The 20,160-nt window shown below is 37.7% G+C and overlaps 1 protein-coding gene across 2 annotated transcripts in view; it reads left to right on the forward strand.

The window, feature by feature from the left end:
- Positions 1–20,160, forward strand: part of HMGA2 (high mobility group AT-hook 2) — a 129,900-nt gene that overhangs the window by 55,893 nt on the left and 53,847 nt on the right. The window contains exon 4 of one of the 2 annotated variants that reach the window (XM_039865924.1): positions 4,677–4,935. The exons of the other annotated variant lie outside the window; for it this stretch is intronic. Coding sequence (XP_039721858.1) covers positions 4,677–4,724 — 48 coding nt within the window. The 3' untranslated portion in view covers positions 4,725–4,935. Of the gene's footprint in view, positions 1–4,676; positions 4,936–20,160 lie in introns of those variants that run through there. 2 annotated transcript variants of the gene reach the window in all.

Genomic DNA, 20,160 nt, shown 5'->3' on the forward strand with positions numbered 1-20,160 from the left:
CCTTCGGCCCAGGTATATGGAAGAGATGAGGAGCCAGCTTATGATAACACTTTTTCCAAAAGTGCTTTTACATCCAGTTCTGACACTAACTGGTCGTGAATCACTTAATAAAGATAATGATACAATAACACTGACCATTTATTGAGACCTTACTGGATGTCAGGTATTGTGCAAAATACTCTAATATTTGTTAGTTCGCTTAATTTCCACAAAACCCCATGAAATAGTTTCCCCCTTTTGTGGAAGTGAGGCTGAGAGGTTAGATAACTTGCCCAAGGCCACTTGGCTGAGTGCTCCCAGGCTTTTAGTCATTGTGCCATGTTCTGCTTCCCTTGTAATGTTAGCCCTAGCCTGAGCTGTTTTGTCGCTTGTAAATTAAAGGCTGGACAACACTATTGCCAAGGCTACTTCTTCCAAAATTCTAAATATTTCCAAAAAGAGACGCAGTTTAAAATAAGCAATCTTGCTTTCCAAATAAATGCTACTCTGTTGAAATCAAGGAACCAGGCATCTTTGTCATATGTATGTATTATTTTAAGTTAGAGAATTCAAGAAGAGATTAAAAACTGGGAAAAAATAATTTCATATGATATTTTGATATATATGCATGTTCCATGGCCCTTGGTAAAAATGAACATATTTACCAAACTGTGGCTGCCCGGTCGGTAACGACTAATCAATATTAATGCACAAGCATGTCTCCTTTTTCTGTCAAGGGCAAAATTTAAACTTTATTTGTGCTGGCCTTTATTTCTAAGGAAGGGTTGTAAATTTGTGCATATAATTTGCATCCTCAAGGTAAGCGGTCCGAATACCTCAACATTATTATTTTACTGGGTGAAATTTCTCTATCAAAATTTTCATGTCCTAACGGAATTATGCTTCTAAATTCTCAATATTTATTAGTATCTTTGAAGTTTTGTTAGTTCACCTCATCTGGATTAATACGTGCTAATAAACACTGCCTGTGTGACCTTGGATGTGTTTCCTAATCCCTCTGGGACTTAACTGCCTCAGCTACAGAAGGGGGATGGGAGTAGAATAATCACATTATTATAACAGGTTGTTGAGGACATTAAATGGGTTAATTATGTAAAATGCTTCAAATTGTGCCTGGCACCTAGTAAGTGCTATCAAAGTGTTAAATAATATTACTAATCACTTACAATTTCCAAACTTGGATTGTGCTCAGAAAGTTTAAAATCATAACAAGCCTTCCGAATGATTCTATTTTTAATTATTACTCAGCATTATGAAGTTTGCTGTTTTCATTTCTCTCTGTTGTCTGTAAATTACACTTGCATAGGAAGTCTTTTTTTTTTTAATAACTTTTTATATTCTTCCACTTTATCTTCTCTCTGGCATTACAGTAAGCGGTGACTTACAGTTTGTATTTCTTTAGAATTTTATCTAGAGAAACTCTTGATTTTAAGCTGTGGCATATAATGGGTCAAATTACACTCACCGAATTGATTAACTCTGAACTGCAGATTGTTTTAGGTAGAATTTGTCCTCAAGTTTTTCCTTAGTGTCTGAGTTTCAGAGAAACATGTTCCCAGTCCCAGTCATGGTAAGTGACATCACGAGATACATATTTCTCAGATACAAAAGTTTGTTATGTTCTTTTGGCCAGAAGAGACTCCTCTTCCTGGGAAACGTAGCCACAGAATGCTGCGTTTGAGTTTTATTAATATCCTTGCAGATTGAAAACAAAATGTTTTCCCTCCCCGTTTTTGTTCTTTTCCATTTGGCAAACCCGATAAGTTACCACATGAGCCAATTGTGTGTTTCATTCGCTTATTTTCTTGTGCACTAGCAGCCCTGGTGATGTCATCTACAATGTGTGCAGTCCCCGGGAATAAATAACATGCTGGAAAATAGTTTGTTTTGAGGCAACAGGATCATTTATGCATCTTACGGTACAGCGCACTCTAAATATCTCAAATCAATTTTTTTAAAAAAATAATTTCAAGGCAGGCGACCTCTCCCTTATATCTTGGCTCAAATGATAATAATAATCACAACAATGATATAAAAATGTTTTTTAGATCTAATGACTGTTACTTGAGTCACATTTTCAAAATTATTTTAAAATTTGATTTGATGATATCAAATATCTATGCTATAAAAATGTCCTTTCTTAAAAAAAAAAGCAAATTACTAGGTTAAAAGATCAGCCTTATTAAATTTGGCTTACATTTATATTTTTGTTGTTCTCTTGTCACCATTCTTCAAAAATGTTCATTGACTAAAAAGAGTACATGGTTTTAAAGGGTTAGGATGCTGAGTGGAATTTAAAGTGGACTGTTCTCAAAATACTTTCAAGCCGACAGTTCCCTTAAGGTTAAAGATTCTCTAGCGCCCTTAGTCCTGCTGCCTCTTCCTGGCGAGAGGCTTCTTTCGACCCATCATTCTTGCAGGGACCTCCTGAGAAGGACTTTGGATTGAAAGACAACACAGAGGTGTTCCGAGAAGGAGCCACAAACCCAACCAGGGCATACCACAGAATTCAAGAGAAATTTCTGACAAAGCTTTTCGGTTTGCCAGCCGAGAGCCAACTGGCAGTGGTTACTTTCACTCTTTGCCTTATCTTCAACACACTTTTGCTATTTGAAGGCACAGTCCATTGAATTCCTCACTTACCATTTTATTCATTGCCTTCCTCCACCATTCTCTGATAAGCAAGCAAGACTCTCTTGAAGTATAGATTGGATTATGAAGTTTTTGGAATTTTTAATGACTTTGAGCTCATTTAGAAGGTAATGCATGTTCCTCGTGGCCCAGAATTGTACAAGGCCAATTACCTCACTCTATTTATTTGGCAATTTAAGTGATGTCTTTTCTATAAAGAGCTCATTACACAAATGGCTCCCTATGCAATCAGTGTTATTTTAGTGGGAATTTCAAAGACGAAAGTTTGATGACTTGCCCTAAGATCAGTTTGATGAAGGCAATGAAAATCTTAACTTGACTCTTTTTTCTGAAGTGGGCATTTCAGTGAATTACCAAATGGAAGAGTATTAAACAATTTTATATTAGAATCTGTGAAATTCTAAAAAATTTAGAGAGTGATAGATCTTAACTTTTATCACAAAAATAATTAAACAGTAAAGATTCTTTGGAGTTTGATCACTAAGACCCTATAAGAAGATACTTGTAGTTAACATGGCTTGCCATAGATCAGCTTTTTTTTTAAAACAACAACAACAACAACTTCTCAGTTTATTATTCCAGTTGCGTTCTCTTGCCTCTTACACCAAAGCATTATGTTTCTTTTGGATCACTTGTTAGGTTTTAAAGTTTCTGCTCTCACTTACACACACAATAATACCCCCCACATGCACGCCCCACACACGCACCTTCGCAATGTGGTTCTCCTGAGGTCCTCGATGCCCTTTTCCGTAGCAGTTTAAGGGCATAAGATGCAGTTTGTGAGCTAGGGAGGCACAGATAGATATTTTCTTAAAAAAGGAACTTTTGAATAAAACTTCGTGCACACCATTGATTCATGGATTCATTCACCACTATGTATAGAATGCCTATAGTGTGTGAGGCATTTTGACCAGATTATCTCTAGTAACTCTTTTCACAAAGGTGGCTCAGGGACCCAGAGACTATCACTCGTTTTTAGAGATGCTTGTCGGACTTCAGAGCCTGTGCTCTTTCTACCAGTAGTGAGCTGCCTTCCATGTACATGCTAGCAAGGACTACAAGCTTGATATCTTGTTTTACCATACTTTTGAATTTTATTGTCACCTTGCTCCAACCTACACCAAAATATCCAAAGTATTAAACATTTCTTAAATATTAATTGTTCTCATTTTAATCTCTCAAACTGTTGTATTATTCTAGTCACATAAACTCTAGTATCCACCTAGGTATTTAAGACTTATTTCATTTGGATTTTGAAAAGACTTATTGTAATTAACATAGAATCACAATAGGTTTTTTTTTTTTTTCCTTTAAGTTTCAAGACAGAGGGCTTCCCCCTGCCCCCGCAAATCGTGAGCTGCTAGTGTTATCTGGCATTTGTTCCTTTTCTTTTCCAAAATGTAATCTGAGCACTGAGTGGAGGATGCTCAAATGCCCCGTAGACGTCCAGACAATCTGTTATAGTAAATATATAGTAAATAACTGTACATACACACAGATGAAAACAGGTGAGTAGAGAGTTTCCGTTACAAGAATGCTAATTGAAAACCCAGTATACAAGGCCAATCAAGACTAGGATAGAATGTTCTAGCTTTGCAAAATAGTTATCGAATAGGAGTATAACTTTAAAGAGGTAGGTGAGTAGCTGTTGACAAATCTTAGTCGGGACGTTGTTTAGGTCATGGGAAAGTTCATATCGGGGTCGTTGTGAGAAATCTCATTTCTTTCTCATAGTCACTCAGTGAGGTAGTACTATTATCACCTACATTTTATTGATGAAGAAAGCAAGGTACAGATTGGTAAACTAATCTGCTGGAGAATTCAACAGCTAATAAGTGATAGAGTGAGGCAGTGCAGGCTGGCTTCAGAGACACTGTATGTGACTACCTATCTCTTTTGACAGCCTAGCCCCACTTACATGGCAGGTCACTCTGAAAACTTCTTCTGCCTTCTTCATTAAAGAAAAGCCAAGCTGTCCTTCTGCTAATTCTTAACCACTTCTATTTTTTCCACAATTGTTACAGATAATGGAGCTATACGGCAACAACATCACCAGCTCACAGAGTACTTAAGTAGCAAAGAATCTTCAGATTCCTCTGGGCTAACTTTATCAGCAAAAACTCTTAAGGTGAGAGTTGCCCAAATCTTGAAAAGTATTCCACTACAAAGTTTAGTTGTTACCAAGTACAGGCCACTACTTAAGTACACATAGCATTAAAAACATTGTATTATCCCACTATATTCAAGTTTGATAGAGCAGAGACCATATTTTATGCATTTTTGTATGTCCAGCCCTTAGAACAGTGCCTGGGACATAATAGCTGCACAATTCGTGCTTGTTAAGTGAATGATGGACTGAATGAATAAAATAATAGGCCTTGGTTTTGAGTCCTTTCAAAGTCCCACTTAATCTTTCATTAACAGATTCTTGTGATTTGATCAATGTAAAGAAAAATGAGACCATCACCTTGTGTTGTTCTAAACACTATATTTCTATAATGCTGCTCAGGATGTAAACCTTTTCCCTTTTCGGCAGCCATGTCACACTCCTGACTCGAGCTAATTATATGTGCCATGAAATTCTGCCGCCCGCCCGCCCGCCCCTACTCTGCTTTCAGGTAGATCAGAAGTCCTTCCTTTATCTCCTCTCCCATATCTTCCCCTCCTTCCCAGCCCTTGGAACCAGTTGTCTTTTTCCTGTGAAGCGTAGAAATCTAACCCTTCCCACACTGTTTTTGATTCCAAACCCTTATACCTAGCAGGCCATTTACAAGATTGAGATTCAATAAGCATGGTAACTCCAGGGACTTTCCTGGTTCCATGATCCATTTCTGCCTCTTGGGGGCCAGACAATGCTAGGCTTACGGGAGACTCAGCCAGAAAACTGGCAAGTCGATTAATCTGTAGTTAACCACAGCAATAAATGAACACAAAGGAAATGCAGATGTAAGTAGGGGATAAATTTTGAGTGGTTCCATCAGTAGTGATTCATGATGTTAAACTACAATAATGTTATCCTCCATACACTCTCCCTGTTCCCTTTCTGACCCTGGAGCAGCATTTGGGGATGGCTGTTAGGCTTGGGGTGGCTTCTGTGGTTATGATTGTGAAAGATGGGTCCTAAGGATGTTAATCTGGCTGACAAACATTTTAATAAATATGTACAGTTGAAAGTGGCGTTATGTGCATTTAGGGGACAGTGGTAGTTAAAAGAGTGACTAAAATATTAAGGAGCTCAAGAGAGCAGAAGAGCAGTTTCTGGCTTCTCCAAGTTTGAGCTGTAGAATCAGCTGTGGCAGGGTAAAGAGCAGGGAAGTGACAGGGACACTAAGTTATGTTCCAGCCTAAGCTCAGCTGTCTTTTGCTATGTAATACAGTGAGCCACTTCTCTAATACCTGTGGGTGTCAGTTTCCTCACCCATAATATCAGTGATCATTTCTCAGGAGTATTACACCAGAGCATGATTTTTTTAAAAAAATTTTTATGAGCGTTTATTTGAGCCAAGCTGATGACATGCTGGAAAGCAAGCTCTCAAATGGTCCCGAGAGCGTGAATTTAAAGAGCCTTTTCCCCATGCCTGGCACAGAGGCTACACTCCAAAAATGTCTGTCCTTTTTTCGTGTGTCTCATCCTTTCTCTCTAGCTCCTTTGCTTCATCTCTCAGCTGACTTTTGCCCACTCGGTCAATTTGGCAATTACGGTTTTACGAGAATGGGCCTTCTTGTCTCTGCGCTGGTAAATGGGGAGCGGAGTACTCTGCCTCTCCACCGACACTCACTCACGCTGATGGTCTTGGCTGGGGGACAGAGGCTGCTGGCAGAAGGCTGAGAGGGAATGCACCGTGGTAGCAGCATGAAAGAATTTGGCAAGGAGGTGCTCGCCACATGATTGTGATTCATACTGTAGTCTCGAAATGTGGCAGGAGGGCTAGGAAAGGCTTTTAATGCCAGCACACAGAGAGCAGAGACACTCATTTTCAAACATCACATTCTTTTTATAGTACAGGCATGCCTCATAGGGAAAATATTGAACTTGGCCTGCCAGCACCACGAGAGTCATCCCAACTGTGATTTTATTGCTTGAGTCACTCGCTGAATCAGATACTGGCTGCATGGAGGAAGTCTTCTATTAGGGATGCTTTGAAATTGTGTTTTTAATTAATTAACACCAACTCTGAGCTGGTGTTTAATTGAATTTTAGCTGACTCCCTTTTTCTTTTCTTGTCTGGAACATTTTTAGACATTTCCTCAAGGTCTCAGTTGGATCATTTTTAAGTATCTTGGTGAAAGAGTCATCTGTGTTGGGTGAACAATGCAAGGGACTCTTCAAAGTGGAGTTCATCATCTCTGAATGAATCCGATACATGGGAACAGTGGAGTCAAGGAAGGGTCTCTCAGAGTCTGGCATAATGCTTTTCATCCCTTCGGCAGTCTTCAATCCATTCATCCTGTTGTTAAAACTAGAGCTGGCCAGCTGCTGGGGAAAATCCAAATGGTGCTGCCTCCTGGGGCTAGAAGGGGGCTGACTTCAAGCACAATTATAAATGTGTAGCTCCTTCGAGCTGCGGAAACCTACAAAATGGCCTTGATTCACAGCACCCCTTTGGCTCAAAGGCTCTCAGCTTCCCGTGTGCCATAAATCTGTATCTGCATCAAAAAGTGTACAGGCTGCAGTGTGTGGAAGTCCCTCTTCCTCCGCGAGTGTGTCCATGACAGATTTATACTGATGGCTACACTACTCCACAGCCACAGATTCCTATTATAGTCATGCCCCACTAACTTGGCCCCCGTTTCCTGTAAAAGGGGAGATGAGGTCTTGCATGGAGGACGGGTGAAGTTGCTCAGCTCTCTAATTTCTGTTAGTGCAGGAGAACCTTTAAGGGCCACAGCAAGACCCATTTTGTTCACAGCACATCTACCATCTCTTCACGTCAGTGTGGTCACGGCTGAGGTCTGAGGCGTTTGGTCTCATGGCAAATCAGCCATGACAGAGCACTCCAGAATTCAGTGTTGTATGGGTACGGGCCAAACAGATATGCTTGAAAAGAATAAATACCATCTTTTGTTACAGTTTTGTTATATCTTCAGTGTGACTTCTTTCTTCTAAAGAGCAGAAGTTTAAAATTCGGAAAAAAAAAAAGAAAAGAAAAGAAAAGAAAAGAAAAGGAGCTATTTTCTGTATTAATGTTTGTAAATGAGTTGCAGACCAGAGCTTGCTTTTGCAACCACCTCCTTGTTTGAGATGTTCATCCTTAGCGAATGTCGTCGGATTCCAGAGCAATGGCTGGTCACCACCCTTTTCTGTGTGACCGCCACCTTCATGGGCCACAGCTGGCCTGAGAGTTCCTACTGGCACAGAGCTAAATCAGAGCTGTCGTTCCAGAAGTTAAGCAACTAAGTGACAAACTGTTTAATTCATCTAATTTTGGGGGATGGGGATCAAAAAAGAAAGACATTAGAACGGTCTGAGTCTTCTAAGAGAAGAGAAAACAGGACCGGTGTCTGATTTTCTAACTCTGTTTAAGATCCAGCCTATACAGGATAGCTGGTCCTTATCATAGTGTTTGTTTTTGCTCACCGTACCCAAACATGTCACTAGCTGAAGTAGAGTATTTGTGATTTGATGGAATTCCTTAATGGAATTCCTTATTTAATGACACGAAAGTAAAATTGACCTCTCCCTTTTGGTGCACAGATGTATAAATTTTATGAGAGTACATCCCAAGGTAGAGACTTACTGAAATAACTCTTAGAAAGGGCAAGTTTGGTTATAAACAGTGACGCCATAACTCCACAATTATGTATGCTCAACTATTTGTGATTTGATGGAATTCACTTTTTTTCAGATTGTAGTACTATAAAGAAATGCTATAAAGGAATGAAAAGTTACAGAGCTAAAAAGTAGTGTCATGTTTTTGAATTCACAGTTCTTATTAATCTTTCTTTTCTGCTATTGGCCACTTTAACTTGAGCATGGTTGTGTGCCCCTGGTGTTTGAATTATATCCACTGCATATTTTTTTTTAACATGCTAAGGATTCTGGTTTAAATAGAAAATCAAATTTCAGTTTGAAAAACTTAGTTTTAAAACTCTACCATCTGCTAGATTTTTGAAAGAGGATCTGGTAAATGAGAATTGTGTGTATGTGTGTGGTTTATTTTATAGGCACTGCATATTTCTTTGATGATCTGTTTTCAAGCTCATTCTTATCTTTTAGAAGATGTTTGCAGGATTTATGCATTTGGCAAGATTTCAGAGAACTAGACAGTGGTGGAGGGATACACTCCACTTATAGGGAATCCTGAATCAGGGTTGTTGAGAGCGTTTATTTTGTTCTGCGCTTGAATTTATTCCTGCTCTAGACATTTCTTTCAAATGTATTTTTTTAAGTTGGCAAAACTAAGCATTTTATTCATAAGAACTCTAATAATAAAGCTTTTTCAGTCCAGACATAGGAGGAAATTTGCAAAATACATCAGGAAAGTATGCCAATTGTTTTTCAAGCCATCATGTATGTTGAGAAAGTATTGTATTTATTAGTGTTTGCAAAACTATATATTTAATGATGCAAAAGTAAAATTGACCTCTCCCTTTTGGTGCACAGATGTATAAATTTTATGGGAGTACACTCCAAGGTAGAGACTTACTGAAATAACTCTTAGAAAGGGCAAGTTTGGTCATAAACAGTGATGCCATAACTCCACAATTATGTATGCTCAACTATTTGGAAGGGAAGTCTGGGAGAAGTGTTTTATATGGTTACACGGGCAAATAGAAGTGAGTATGGAGGAGCACAATCCAGAGGTTTACATTTGTTGTGTATCCCCCAAAGAACATCCTGATACAGCTTTATAATGCAAATCCGTCGGTATCAGTAAAATGGCATTTAAAACAAATAATAACATGAACATACATTTGCAAAGCAATAAAGATATCACCTTTGCAACCGCTTTACTACAGTTTTGAAAAATGTTAGTGGATAGCTCTGCAAAGATGCAAATAAATAATATTTTATTAGATTTCACCTCAGGAGAAAGGGGAGGAAAACCTTCAATGGGAATTACATGATTATTACTTTGCTCCTCCCTCGACCCAGCAAACATTAAAATGGAACATAAAATAAGTCTGTAACAAGATTTATGAGGAAAGGTATTACACTTAGGGGCACATTGGGCAGAAAAGTCATTAAAATTGTTTGGGCCTTAGGAAGGAAGGGGGCCTTTTTAGAAAAATGAGAAATTCAGATGTACCAAATGCCTTTCTGACAAGTACCTAAGTTTTAACGTTTAAAATAAGATTTTAAGGCCACTGTGCCTTAAGGTTCTGATTCATAGTCTATTATGTCAGCTTCTTCTCACCAAGCAAAACTGAACAATTCTGTTTTCTCCAGGAAAACGTACTAAAAGAAGTATATTAGGCCCGGCATTCCTTTTGCATGCACTGGTAGACGCAGGCTATTGAATGGTAAAAACAATATAAGGCATGTTATTTTCGCCATACTTTACTTAGGGGGTTTGAGTGAACAAATATTGCTCTTGCGTACAGAAAAGATGAGAACAACGCTTGCTGGTGTCTAGGGTCCTTATGCCTTAACTTCCGGTCTGCATCCAATTTAGTCTGCCTGGCAGATCTGCTTTCTCATTGGTTGTATTCATGTTTTCATAATGGTGATAGCTCAGCTTATGCTTTGTGCTCTGTTCTGGTCTGGGTTTGGTTAATACTACACTCAATTCAGTATTATATACTGTCCTATTTCCTTGCCTGGTGCTTTTGTGTTCCGCTAAATCTCAGTTGCTTCTGTCAGTAACTTTGAGGTGAATGAGTGAATGTGTGTTTGTATGTGTGTGTGTGTGCGTGTGTGTTTTCTTATCTGTAAAGTTTTAACTTTGGCTTAGTGTTTAACCAGGAAACACAACGTGACAAAGGGGATCTAACTAAAACTATGTTCCTATTGAGAATCCCCAAGGTTATGCAATACTATGAAATAGTGGCTTGGGTAGAAGTTCTGTAGTTCATCTTTATCAGCGTAATAGCTTTTTGGTTTTTTTTTTAAAGGAATGTTTCGAGGAGGTCTTTGAAAAACATTTTCTTCAAATGTTCATTGCATCTAAGATCCCATTTTTGTCCCTTTATTTGCTCCAGAATACCGCCAGACTGCCAACAAAGGAGGGCCTGTGCTCCCAGGAATTTTCTGCATTCCTCTCTGGAGTAGGCATTTTTCTCAGCTACAAAGGCCCTTTGGCGAATTCCCTCTAATCATTGGATTTACCCTGGGCTCTGATAGGTGCCATTCATGGACTTGGTCTGCTGTTTGATGGGGCTGAGACATTAATGGGGTCTTTTCATGATAAACAAAACTGGGTAACGTTACCAGTGGGGTCACAAAGCTGCTGTTGTCAGAGGTGTAGTGCTTTCTCTCCCTTTTTCTTTCTTTCTGTTTTTTTCCTTCTTCCTCTTAGTCTTTTCCTCTCCTTTCTTTTTATGAATGTACATTTTTCTGTGTGTGCGGAACGGCCATTTCTAGAAGCAGATCTTCTGACCTTGGCTGCTGCTCATAAGTCAATGGCCAGTTGCAGGCCTTTGTTGGAACTAAGATGATTCTATAAACTGATCTACAGTAGTTTCGCAGCCTATGGGGAGGTCTGTTTTCCTACCTGATTAAACACTGGAGGAATACCACATGAAGACTCTGATTTAGAGATTTTTCTTAGATGCTGGCACTTAATTACCGAAAGTATCTAGTAGTTGTGATGAATGAGTCTGTGGGAGCAAACGTTTAACATAAGAATCTGACTTCGTGTGGCTGCTCTGCCTGGCACATCTCTAGCTCTGTAGTCCGAGTCGTTTCCTGTTTGCTGCTCAGAAAATGTAGAATCGGTTAGTCGGAACCTGATCCCTGCAATAGCAAAGAAATGAAAAGTGTGGTTCAGAATTATCTTAGGTGACATAACACTAGGTTTTGGTGAAAAGAAACTGACAAACCAGAGAATGTGCAGTCGTGTTATTGACATCGTTTTATAAATTTCAAAGATAATTAAAGAAAAAATCTTATTTTAAATGGAAATCTTTGTGCTGTAACTTGGGAATAAGTCAAGTTTTAGGTATCTAAATAGAGGTAGGCCACTTAGTTTTGACACATTTTCATATGTTCCATCTTAATACGGGAGCCCAGAATAAAGGACGAAAACGAATTGACCAGGGAGAGCACAAAGGGAGAGAGACCGCAGAACAGTGTTTTAAAATTCAAAAGGGATAATTGGGGCGAACGATGGTGGATAAGGAACAATGCTTCTCATTGCTCCTGGATAAATAAAAAAAACTAAGTGATTCATCCACAGGAAAGGATAGCACAATGGTTTCATGTGTTCAGAAGCCACTGATGTTAATTCTTCATCTCAATTCTGATGTGACTTGATTTAGTGTGTGTTTCAGTGTGAGCTTCAGGCCCTATTAGGTAACAAACATGGTGCCAGGCTGCTTTCTCACTAAGATGTGGCAATGCTGTGTAATAGCCCTCAGAGACCCCTAGCTCGTTAAGTTTTTTAAATGTACAAGTACTATAGATTGGATGGGGGAAAAGTTTGCCAGCTTGCACAACAGGGTAGAAAATTGTGATCTTCGGTAGAGCTGTTTCATTCATTTTCTTTCGGGTTTCATTTGTTGGTTAATGCTGTTATAGTCAGTTCAGTATAATCTATTATAAATCATGAACCAATGTTCAGATCTTTTCAGTGACGTATGCAGCTCTAGAAGGCAGAGCTTCTCAGTCTCAGGGGAATCTACAGTGACTAGTGCTTCCTGTGGAGCCAGTCCCCAAAAACATGCTAACTAGGCGTCATTATTTTTCTATTAAGAAATCCTTATGAGTTTTAGAATATTGATGTTATTTAACATTCAATGTTTCATACATACGGTTTTTTGAATGTATTTGATAGCCTTTCAGGGCTCACATTTCATTTATACCTACTGTGATCTCAGCGGTGGCAACTGTATATCGAGCCCTAACTGTCAAGCCCTTGATTCACATTATTCTTAACTCTCCTGACAGCCCCACAAAATCATGTTACGCTCATCCCATTTTGCAGATAAGGAAATGGGCTCCGGGAGGTTTTAGCGTTAGAGGGTGATGGAGCCAGATCCCAACTTCGACTGGCAAACTGTGGTGGCTGTGTTCTTCCTCTTCTGCCCCTTGTCCGAGTACATGTCATGCTTCCAAACAAATGAAAACTTAAAGGTTTAGTCAGATATCCAACTGTTTCTAAATATCCTTATATTTCATAGCCTGTACTTTATGGCACGTTTGGGAGCAAGTGCTTTTCAATGTTTATTTATTCTCTATAGTACCTACATTTAACTTCCCACCAAAATGCCTTCAGATCCTACTTTTCCCTGCTTCCGAATTCACTCCATTATTTCATTGGCTTTTCTCCTTATCATCACAGGACATACACACTTTGGAAAATCTGCCTTATGATGTGATAATCTCAAGATATGTTTTGAATTGCAGGAGGTTTGAGTAGAGAGAAAAGAGTATTTGAAACAAAGTTTATCTCTGAACGAGAAGAATTCTGGCGGAAGGAATTAAATGTAAACGTTCTGGCCGATTTTCTGAATGCTTATTGAGAAAAAGCCTAATTCTCTCCAGCCTGTTTATTCTCTATATTTTACCATGGTCTTTACCCTGCAGGATTTTCTATTCTGAGGGAAAAAGTAATTGTTTTCCAGATTCTGTTGTTCTTATGCTGAGAACTGAAGACTTTTCATCTCTAGTTCTCATTTTAATTTACAAATATTCCACGGCCTCTGATGATATTTTTAGTTCCATCATGAAATGCGCTATCCCATTTTACCTGTCAACAGTTTTACCACCTACATAACTAGTTTCTTGACACTCAAGTTTTCACAGAGTCACTTGACACTTATCACAGAGTCAGACATTGTGGCAGCTACGTGACCCGTTTAGTAAAATAACAAATAAATAATAAAATCCAATGAGGGGCCAAAACTCTTTGTCTCAGTCATCTGAATATTTTGTGTTTTCCAAAATCCTGACTTGTAGGATAATAACTTCGTTCGTTTAGATTATTTTGTTTATGCAGTTTAAGTTATTTTGTTAATTACTAGTAGATCATGTTTACTTTGTTGACAATGAAAACAATTTGTTTGAATTGAGATCCCCTTGGGCTATTTCAGTCATAGCTACCTGCCAATTAGAGAAAAAGGAAAGTAACTACCAGTTGCCACCTTCTCAAGTATGGCCTTACTACACTCTAAATTTCTATATGACGACACCTCGTTACAAAAGTACTAGATCCTAAGTTACTAAACGGCTTAGCATTTCCCGCACTACAATTCTGAGGACTCAGTTTTGTTCTCACCCCCTGGGTTTAGTGGCTCTTCTTCCCAAGACTCCTGAGTAGAATCTGTTATCAGGCTAAGTAGAATCTGTTCCTAGTTCAGGGCATAGCTGAGTGCCAGAGAGCAGAGCTTATCAGACTGTAATCTTGTGCACAATTCAGGTAGGAACCAGACAAGTGGGATTAATTCTTCCACAGTGAGCGCACATTAGCCTCTGGTCAAGGACCAGCCCTGTCAAAGAAGACAGACCAACTCTGTGAACTGTAATAAATGCACGAAGCGGGGCACAGAGGCCACAGGAACAATTTGATGGTTTCTTGTTCTCGAAAAAACAACAAAGACAACAACTAAGAACAAAATTAGCCCACCAATTTCTGTAGTAGAAGCTCTAGTCATTTTTGAAGACTCACTAAATTTACTTGTTTGCAGATAAAGCCAGATAGACCCAAACCAGCTAGCATTTCTAAGAGATTTTGTGGTGTGCAGGAGCCAACTTGAAGCAGGTTATTACATTTTCAGGAATTTTGTGAGTTGGTTGTTGAACATAGCAATTATTAAAAATTAAAGTGTATAAACTTATAATTAGATAAATTACATTAAAGAAACAAAGGTAATACACAAAACTCATCATTTCCAAAATATTTTACTAGATTTTACTATTATTTATGCTCCGGAGGTTATTTAGGTTTATTGTATCTGTCTGCAGAAAATAGTGTGTAACGTCCGTCACCGTGCCTCTCTTTCCAACTCTATATTCAATATGACACATTGGTAGCTTGAAATTGACCATGGTGGGTGCATTCATGCCACAGAAATTGGCAAATGCTACAACTAGGGCTTGACATCTTGTTTCGATGATTGTCCAGACTTAAGAAAGTCGTTGAGGACATTTTAGAAATTCAGGTTAAATTAAGAGTGTTGTGTTTGTAGCCTTTACATTGTGAACAGCACAAAAAATTTTGAGGAAATATTCTTTGGGTATTCAAAAACTATTATTCTATTCAGCAAAGAGTGAGTGAGGTTCTGACATTTTTGTTTCACTTTGATCTTACTTATTAGCGTAAAGGAAAATGTCAATCTATGTGCATGCGGCACTACACTTATTTCTTAACGACATAGCTATTTCTTTGATGAATTGAATAATAATTGAGCATTGGCTCATAGTCTGATTTTGTGACACTGTATTTGGCGATATACTCAGAAATAACTGATAGTGAATTTTATAGAAAAGAGCAAGTCAAACCGAAGTTACAGGTGTTTAAAATTTACAAATGAAGTTTTGCATTTTTTTTTTATTATTTGACGTTGTTTGGTATAATTTTTTATATCACACAACTTACAATAACTCATGTAAGTGTATATATGTATACATTTTTTTCCTCCTAGAGAGCCTGGTATTAATTATTTACTAGATAATAGAAGACAATGGAAGCCTTATAACTTGAATCTATAAAATCTCCACAAATTTCCAAGTCTTGTTTTTTAAGTCCTTATTCCAAGGACGCCAGCAGAACTCTTCAAACAGAATAAAAAGTCACACATACACACAAACACACACATACCCACACATGCACACAAGCCTAAGAAAGAAAAGTCATTACTACTAACCTACTTTGTCTTTGAAAATCTAATCAAAGTGCTTATATCTGACGTATACTGAATATATTAGAAAAAGGAGTCTTTTATTTCGGGTCCATAGAACTGTGCTTCAAGTTCAGTAAAAAATGATGGTGTTGATTAACTTGCTTTAAAAAAAAAAAAATCTCAGTTTATTTTTTGAGAACCAGCTGTGTGCCAAACTTTGTCCTTGGCTCCACACAAAGATAAGTAAGACTTGGTCCCTTTTCTTCAGGTCACGTTCAAATGTTTGTTCACAGTATGGACCATCCAACTTTAAAGATATTTTTTTCCATTCCAAATAATAGTAAAATTAAAGAGCCAATCTCAATTTATTAAGGAGAATTGCTTTGAATTAGTGAAGGCCGATGATAACCTGAATTTGTTTTCACTGTTAGTACTAAACCGACAATACTGAACCTCAATTAAGTGCTGTTTTTTGTACCGGTAACATTTCTCAAAAGGAATAGTTTAAAGAATTCCGTCAGCTAGGTTCTAATATCTCCATTTTATTCTAAAATGAGACATTTTACACAAAATTAAGGATCATACTGGTGATAAATGATGGAAGTGGGATTCGAGTTCAGGTCTTTCTGATCAAAAAATTCTTTGTCTTTCCAAAAAGATTGTTTAGCCCAAGAGCCTGTAAAAATAAAACTAACAGAAACAAAAATTATATTCTTGTGTATATCATTTCTGAACACACACTGAGCCTGGGGAAATGCTTTTCAACAAGTGTAAGAACAAAACCAAGTGACTGCCGGATGCTAACATGGTATGAGAAAACAGCTGCCCAGATGAGGGAATAGAACATACGACAGAGCGTTTTGGTAACTTTTACATTCAGAGAAAAGTAGAGAACCATATTCCGATCTTGTTGGTCATCTCTTATACAACCAAGCCTTTGACTCGCTCGTGCCACAGGTTTTAATTATTAAACTCACAGTGCAACCAGTGTAATTTCGACTTCCTCACTCTCTTCTTGTCTCACATGAAATGGCGGTGTGCTACTTATCAGTATTAATTTAAAAGTTTATTCCTCGATTGTGTAGAGTAAGATGGTCATATAAACCAGGTAGTGGATTAGAAAGAAAATAAAACAACCTGAAGTGAGATTTGAAAGATGAAAGAGAGAATACATTATTTATAAATATTGGTCCAAAGACATGTGTGTGTGTGTGTGTGTGTGTGTGTATACACACATGTTATATATATATATGTATGTATAATACATATATATGTATGTATACACACATGTCATATATATATGTATGTATAATACATATATATATGACATGTGTGTATACACACACACACACACACACACACACACACACATTTTAAGCACCAGGACATGAGGTATACATAGTGATCTAGGACTTATTTATACGTTTTCCACAAAACGTGCAATTTGGAACTAGTGGTTTTGCTGATAAAAATAACTGAAACTTGGGGCACTTCACTAAAGTAGTGCCTGAAAAATCATGCTGCAAAGTCAAATATATAAAAGACCAATATACACTAGAAAATGAAGGGAAACAGGATATTTTTTATTAATTGATTTATTTTAAGCCATCAGTTCGAGGCAATATAAATTGCAGTCTATGAGGAAAATTTGGAGCAATGCTGAAATGCACATTAAAGTGATCTGGGGGTGGCGGGGCTGGCTAGTGGGGGTGGGCATGGAATACCTTTGGGAAAAACTAAAAAGACTATAGTCACAAGAGCAGACCAAGCAGACTGAGACATCATGAGGTGACTGGGGCAGAGCAAGGGTCCCTGGTCAATGGGAGTCACTGTAAAAAGGACTGAATATAAAAGGTTCCAAGTGTCACAGCGAATATTTACTTAGGTCAAATGTTAGCAAAATGTTTCTGACAGCCCTTTCAAACACTGCATTGGTGGTGGCTCAAGAGAGGTTGTTTGCATTCCAAGGGCAGTGCTCCTTCATCTTGAAAATGAATATGGATTAAACCATAGAATATCTGAACCCTTAATTAGGTCACGTCTTCTGGCTTCTTGATGGGTGCGATATGGGCTTCTGTGGACAATTAGCAGATAACAGATAATGTTCATTTTTGGTGCTAGAATGAAACAAGACTCAACACTGACAAATTCACATTCGTGATAACTGCCTAGAGCAGCTTGATTTCCTGGTGGAAATAAAGAGGAAATGTTTTATTTGGGGGAGGTGGAGTTCTTTTTGCCAGTAATAGTAAATAACAGAACCAAACACATCACATGGTGATTATCATGAATAGCAATTATAGTATCTTGAATTCATAGAGTAATTTGCAAAACACCACTTAATCCAACCGTAAATCATTTGCTTCATTTTTCAGAGGATCTCTCACTAGAGAGTTTTTGGGAGATTTGTCCAAGGTTGTAGAACTCATGGCTTGAGATGCTAGAACTAGAATCTGGATTTACTGCTTCTGCTCAGTGCTGTCTTTTGGCTCCAGCAGTCTGCTGAGTGATCAAAGCCTAACAGTCACTATATCTGCTTCTAGATTATAAATTTATCTAACAATTTCAAGTTGCAGAGGAATTTATTTTAAAATTACTTATAATATCAGGTAATCTCTTTCAACATATAATTGTGGCATATCCTATTTTCCCATAATAGAAAGCATCCAGAATCAAGATAATAATGCAAGCCGCCCTGTCTTCCAGTTCCTTAGCCATTGTTCTTTAACCAATTTTTTTGTTGTAATTTTACAGGTAAAGTATTGCCTTTTATAAACGAATAAAGCAAGGTGCACGCAGAATGGTTGTGATATCCCCATTTGGTTGTTCTGATGATTCTGAAGGATGCTATCAATTAATCCAAACAATTATTTTGATATTTTGTGGATTAAATTGCCTGCTAATTCGACTACCCAATTCTTCAGTATCTTGTGTATATATAACTCTATAGTCAGGTCAGCTTTTGATTAAGAGAATTGTGGAGTGAAAACAGCATTTAAAAAGATCAAAAACTTGCAGATAAATAGAAAGTCTTTTATATCAGACTTTGAAATGCCTGTCCTAACTTTCTTTTTTCTTAGAGGTTTGGCTTTCTGATTATTTTGAAAGTAAGTTATAACAAATTGACTTTATCACTAAAATATATATATGACAGGAATAAGGATAAGTACTAAAATTGCAAGTTTTATTATATATAATTTGTCTTATTTATATATTCAGCTAAACCAAATGAAATTGCTGTTTTTGTAAGACAAAATCTACTGCTTATAGTCCACATCTTATGCTTCAGCCTGCCCGATTTTGTTTAAAGCTCCATCAAGCTTCTTCAATAGCATCCCACTAGAGATTGAAACAGACTTCTCATCCAGGGAAAAAAAAAAAAATCTTACCGCTATTCTAATACTTTGCTTGTTCAATTATAGTTTTCTAGGCTGAGGAATGGAAAGAAAGATAAACAAAAAGGTAAATAAAATGTTTCATGTCAAAACCTGTCCTGTGTGTGGACACTGCCTCTATTGCACAGGCATATAAATCATCGACTACACTTTTTCTGAGAATAGCCATATGTTGCCAATCATGTCTGTGGAAATTCTTGTTTCTGTTTATGCATGCTATTTTTTGTACATTTGTACTTACATAAGGAATATTTTTCTTTAAAAATGTATTTTCCTTAAAAACACATTCTTTTTTTTTCCTGATTCTTGAAGTAATACATTCTTAGAAATTTTGAAAAATTTATAAAAGTGTAAGATATAAAATTGTTCCCTTAATCCTACCACCCAAGGGAAGTCGGCATTAATATTTTGTTTTAATTTTTTCATATACGAAGTAAAGAATTTTTTAAAAAAAATACAATATAGAGGTTATCTTAGAATATTTGGATTACACTTTACAGATAATTTGTATTCAGCTTTTTATACTTTACAGTATATTGTGAGCATTTCCCACATCGTTAAATATTCTTCTAATTAACCAGAATAGATGAGCAATAGTTCATTTAAAACAGTGAACAAGCTGCATTAAAAACCAGCCAGAGCCTTACCAAAGAGCTGATGCTATGAATACCAATCATAGCTTAGTTGCTGTTCCATATGTTAATTTAATTTGACAGAGTAAAAGTCTTTGAAGTCCTGATTCTCTTTTGCATCCAATAAACCAGTTTTTATAGTGCTTGAACATTTAGACATCAGCCTGCAGCAAAACTCATGTCGGGAAGTTGCCATGAGGTCACATGTAACAATGGCTGGGGGGGCGGTTCCTTTGGAAGTCTTGTGAGAGAGGTGACGGAGACTGTGAGGGGTCACTGCGGGGAGTGGGGGTCAGTGCCTCTGGTATAGCAACTTATAGGCCTACAGATTTGTTGCCATTTTATGTGAGTCCTTGAAGGTTGATTCCTGTGGAAGTAGGTGTGCGATAGCCCAGCAACATTCACTAGTGAGTGTTTATACACATCTTTCTGTTTATTAGTGGCCTCTGCGGCTTTAGATGCAGAGGGCTAAGCAGACGTCTCAGTGGTATGTGGCTTTGCTTCCCATACCTGAGCGAGAAGGCGACTCTCAGTCTTCC

This window comes from Pteropus medius, unplaced genomic scaffold, assembly GCF_902729225.1.
Source record: "Pteropus medius unplaced genomic scaffold, Ma_sr-lr_union100, whole genome shotgun sequence".
Taxonomy (NCBI): domain Eukaryota; kingdom Metazoa; phylum Chordata; class Mammalia; order Chiroptera; family Pteropodidae; genus Pteropus; species Pteropus medius.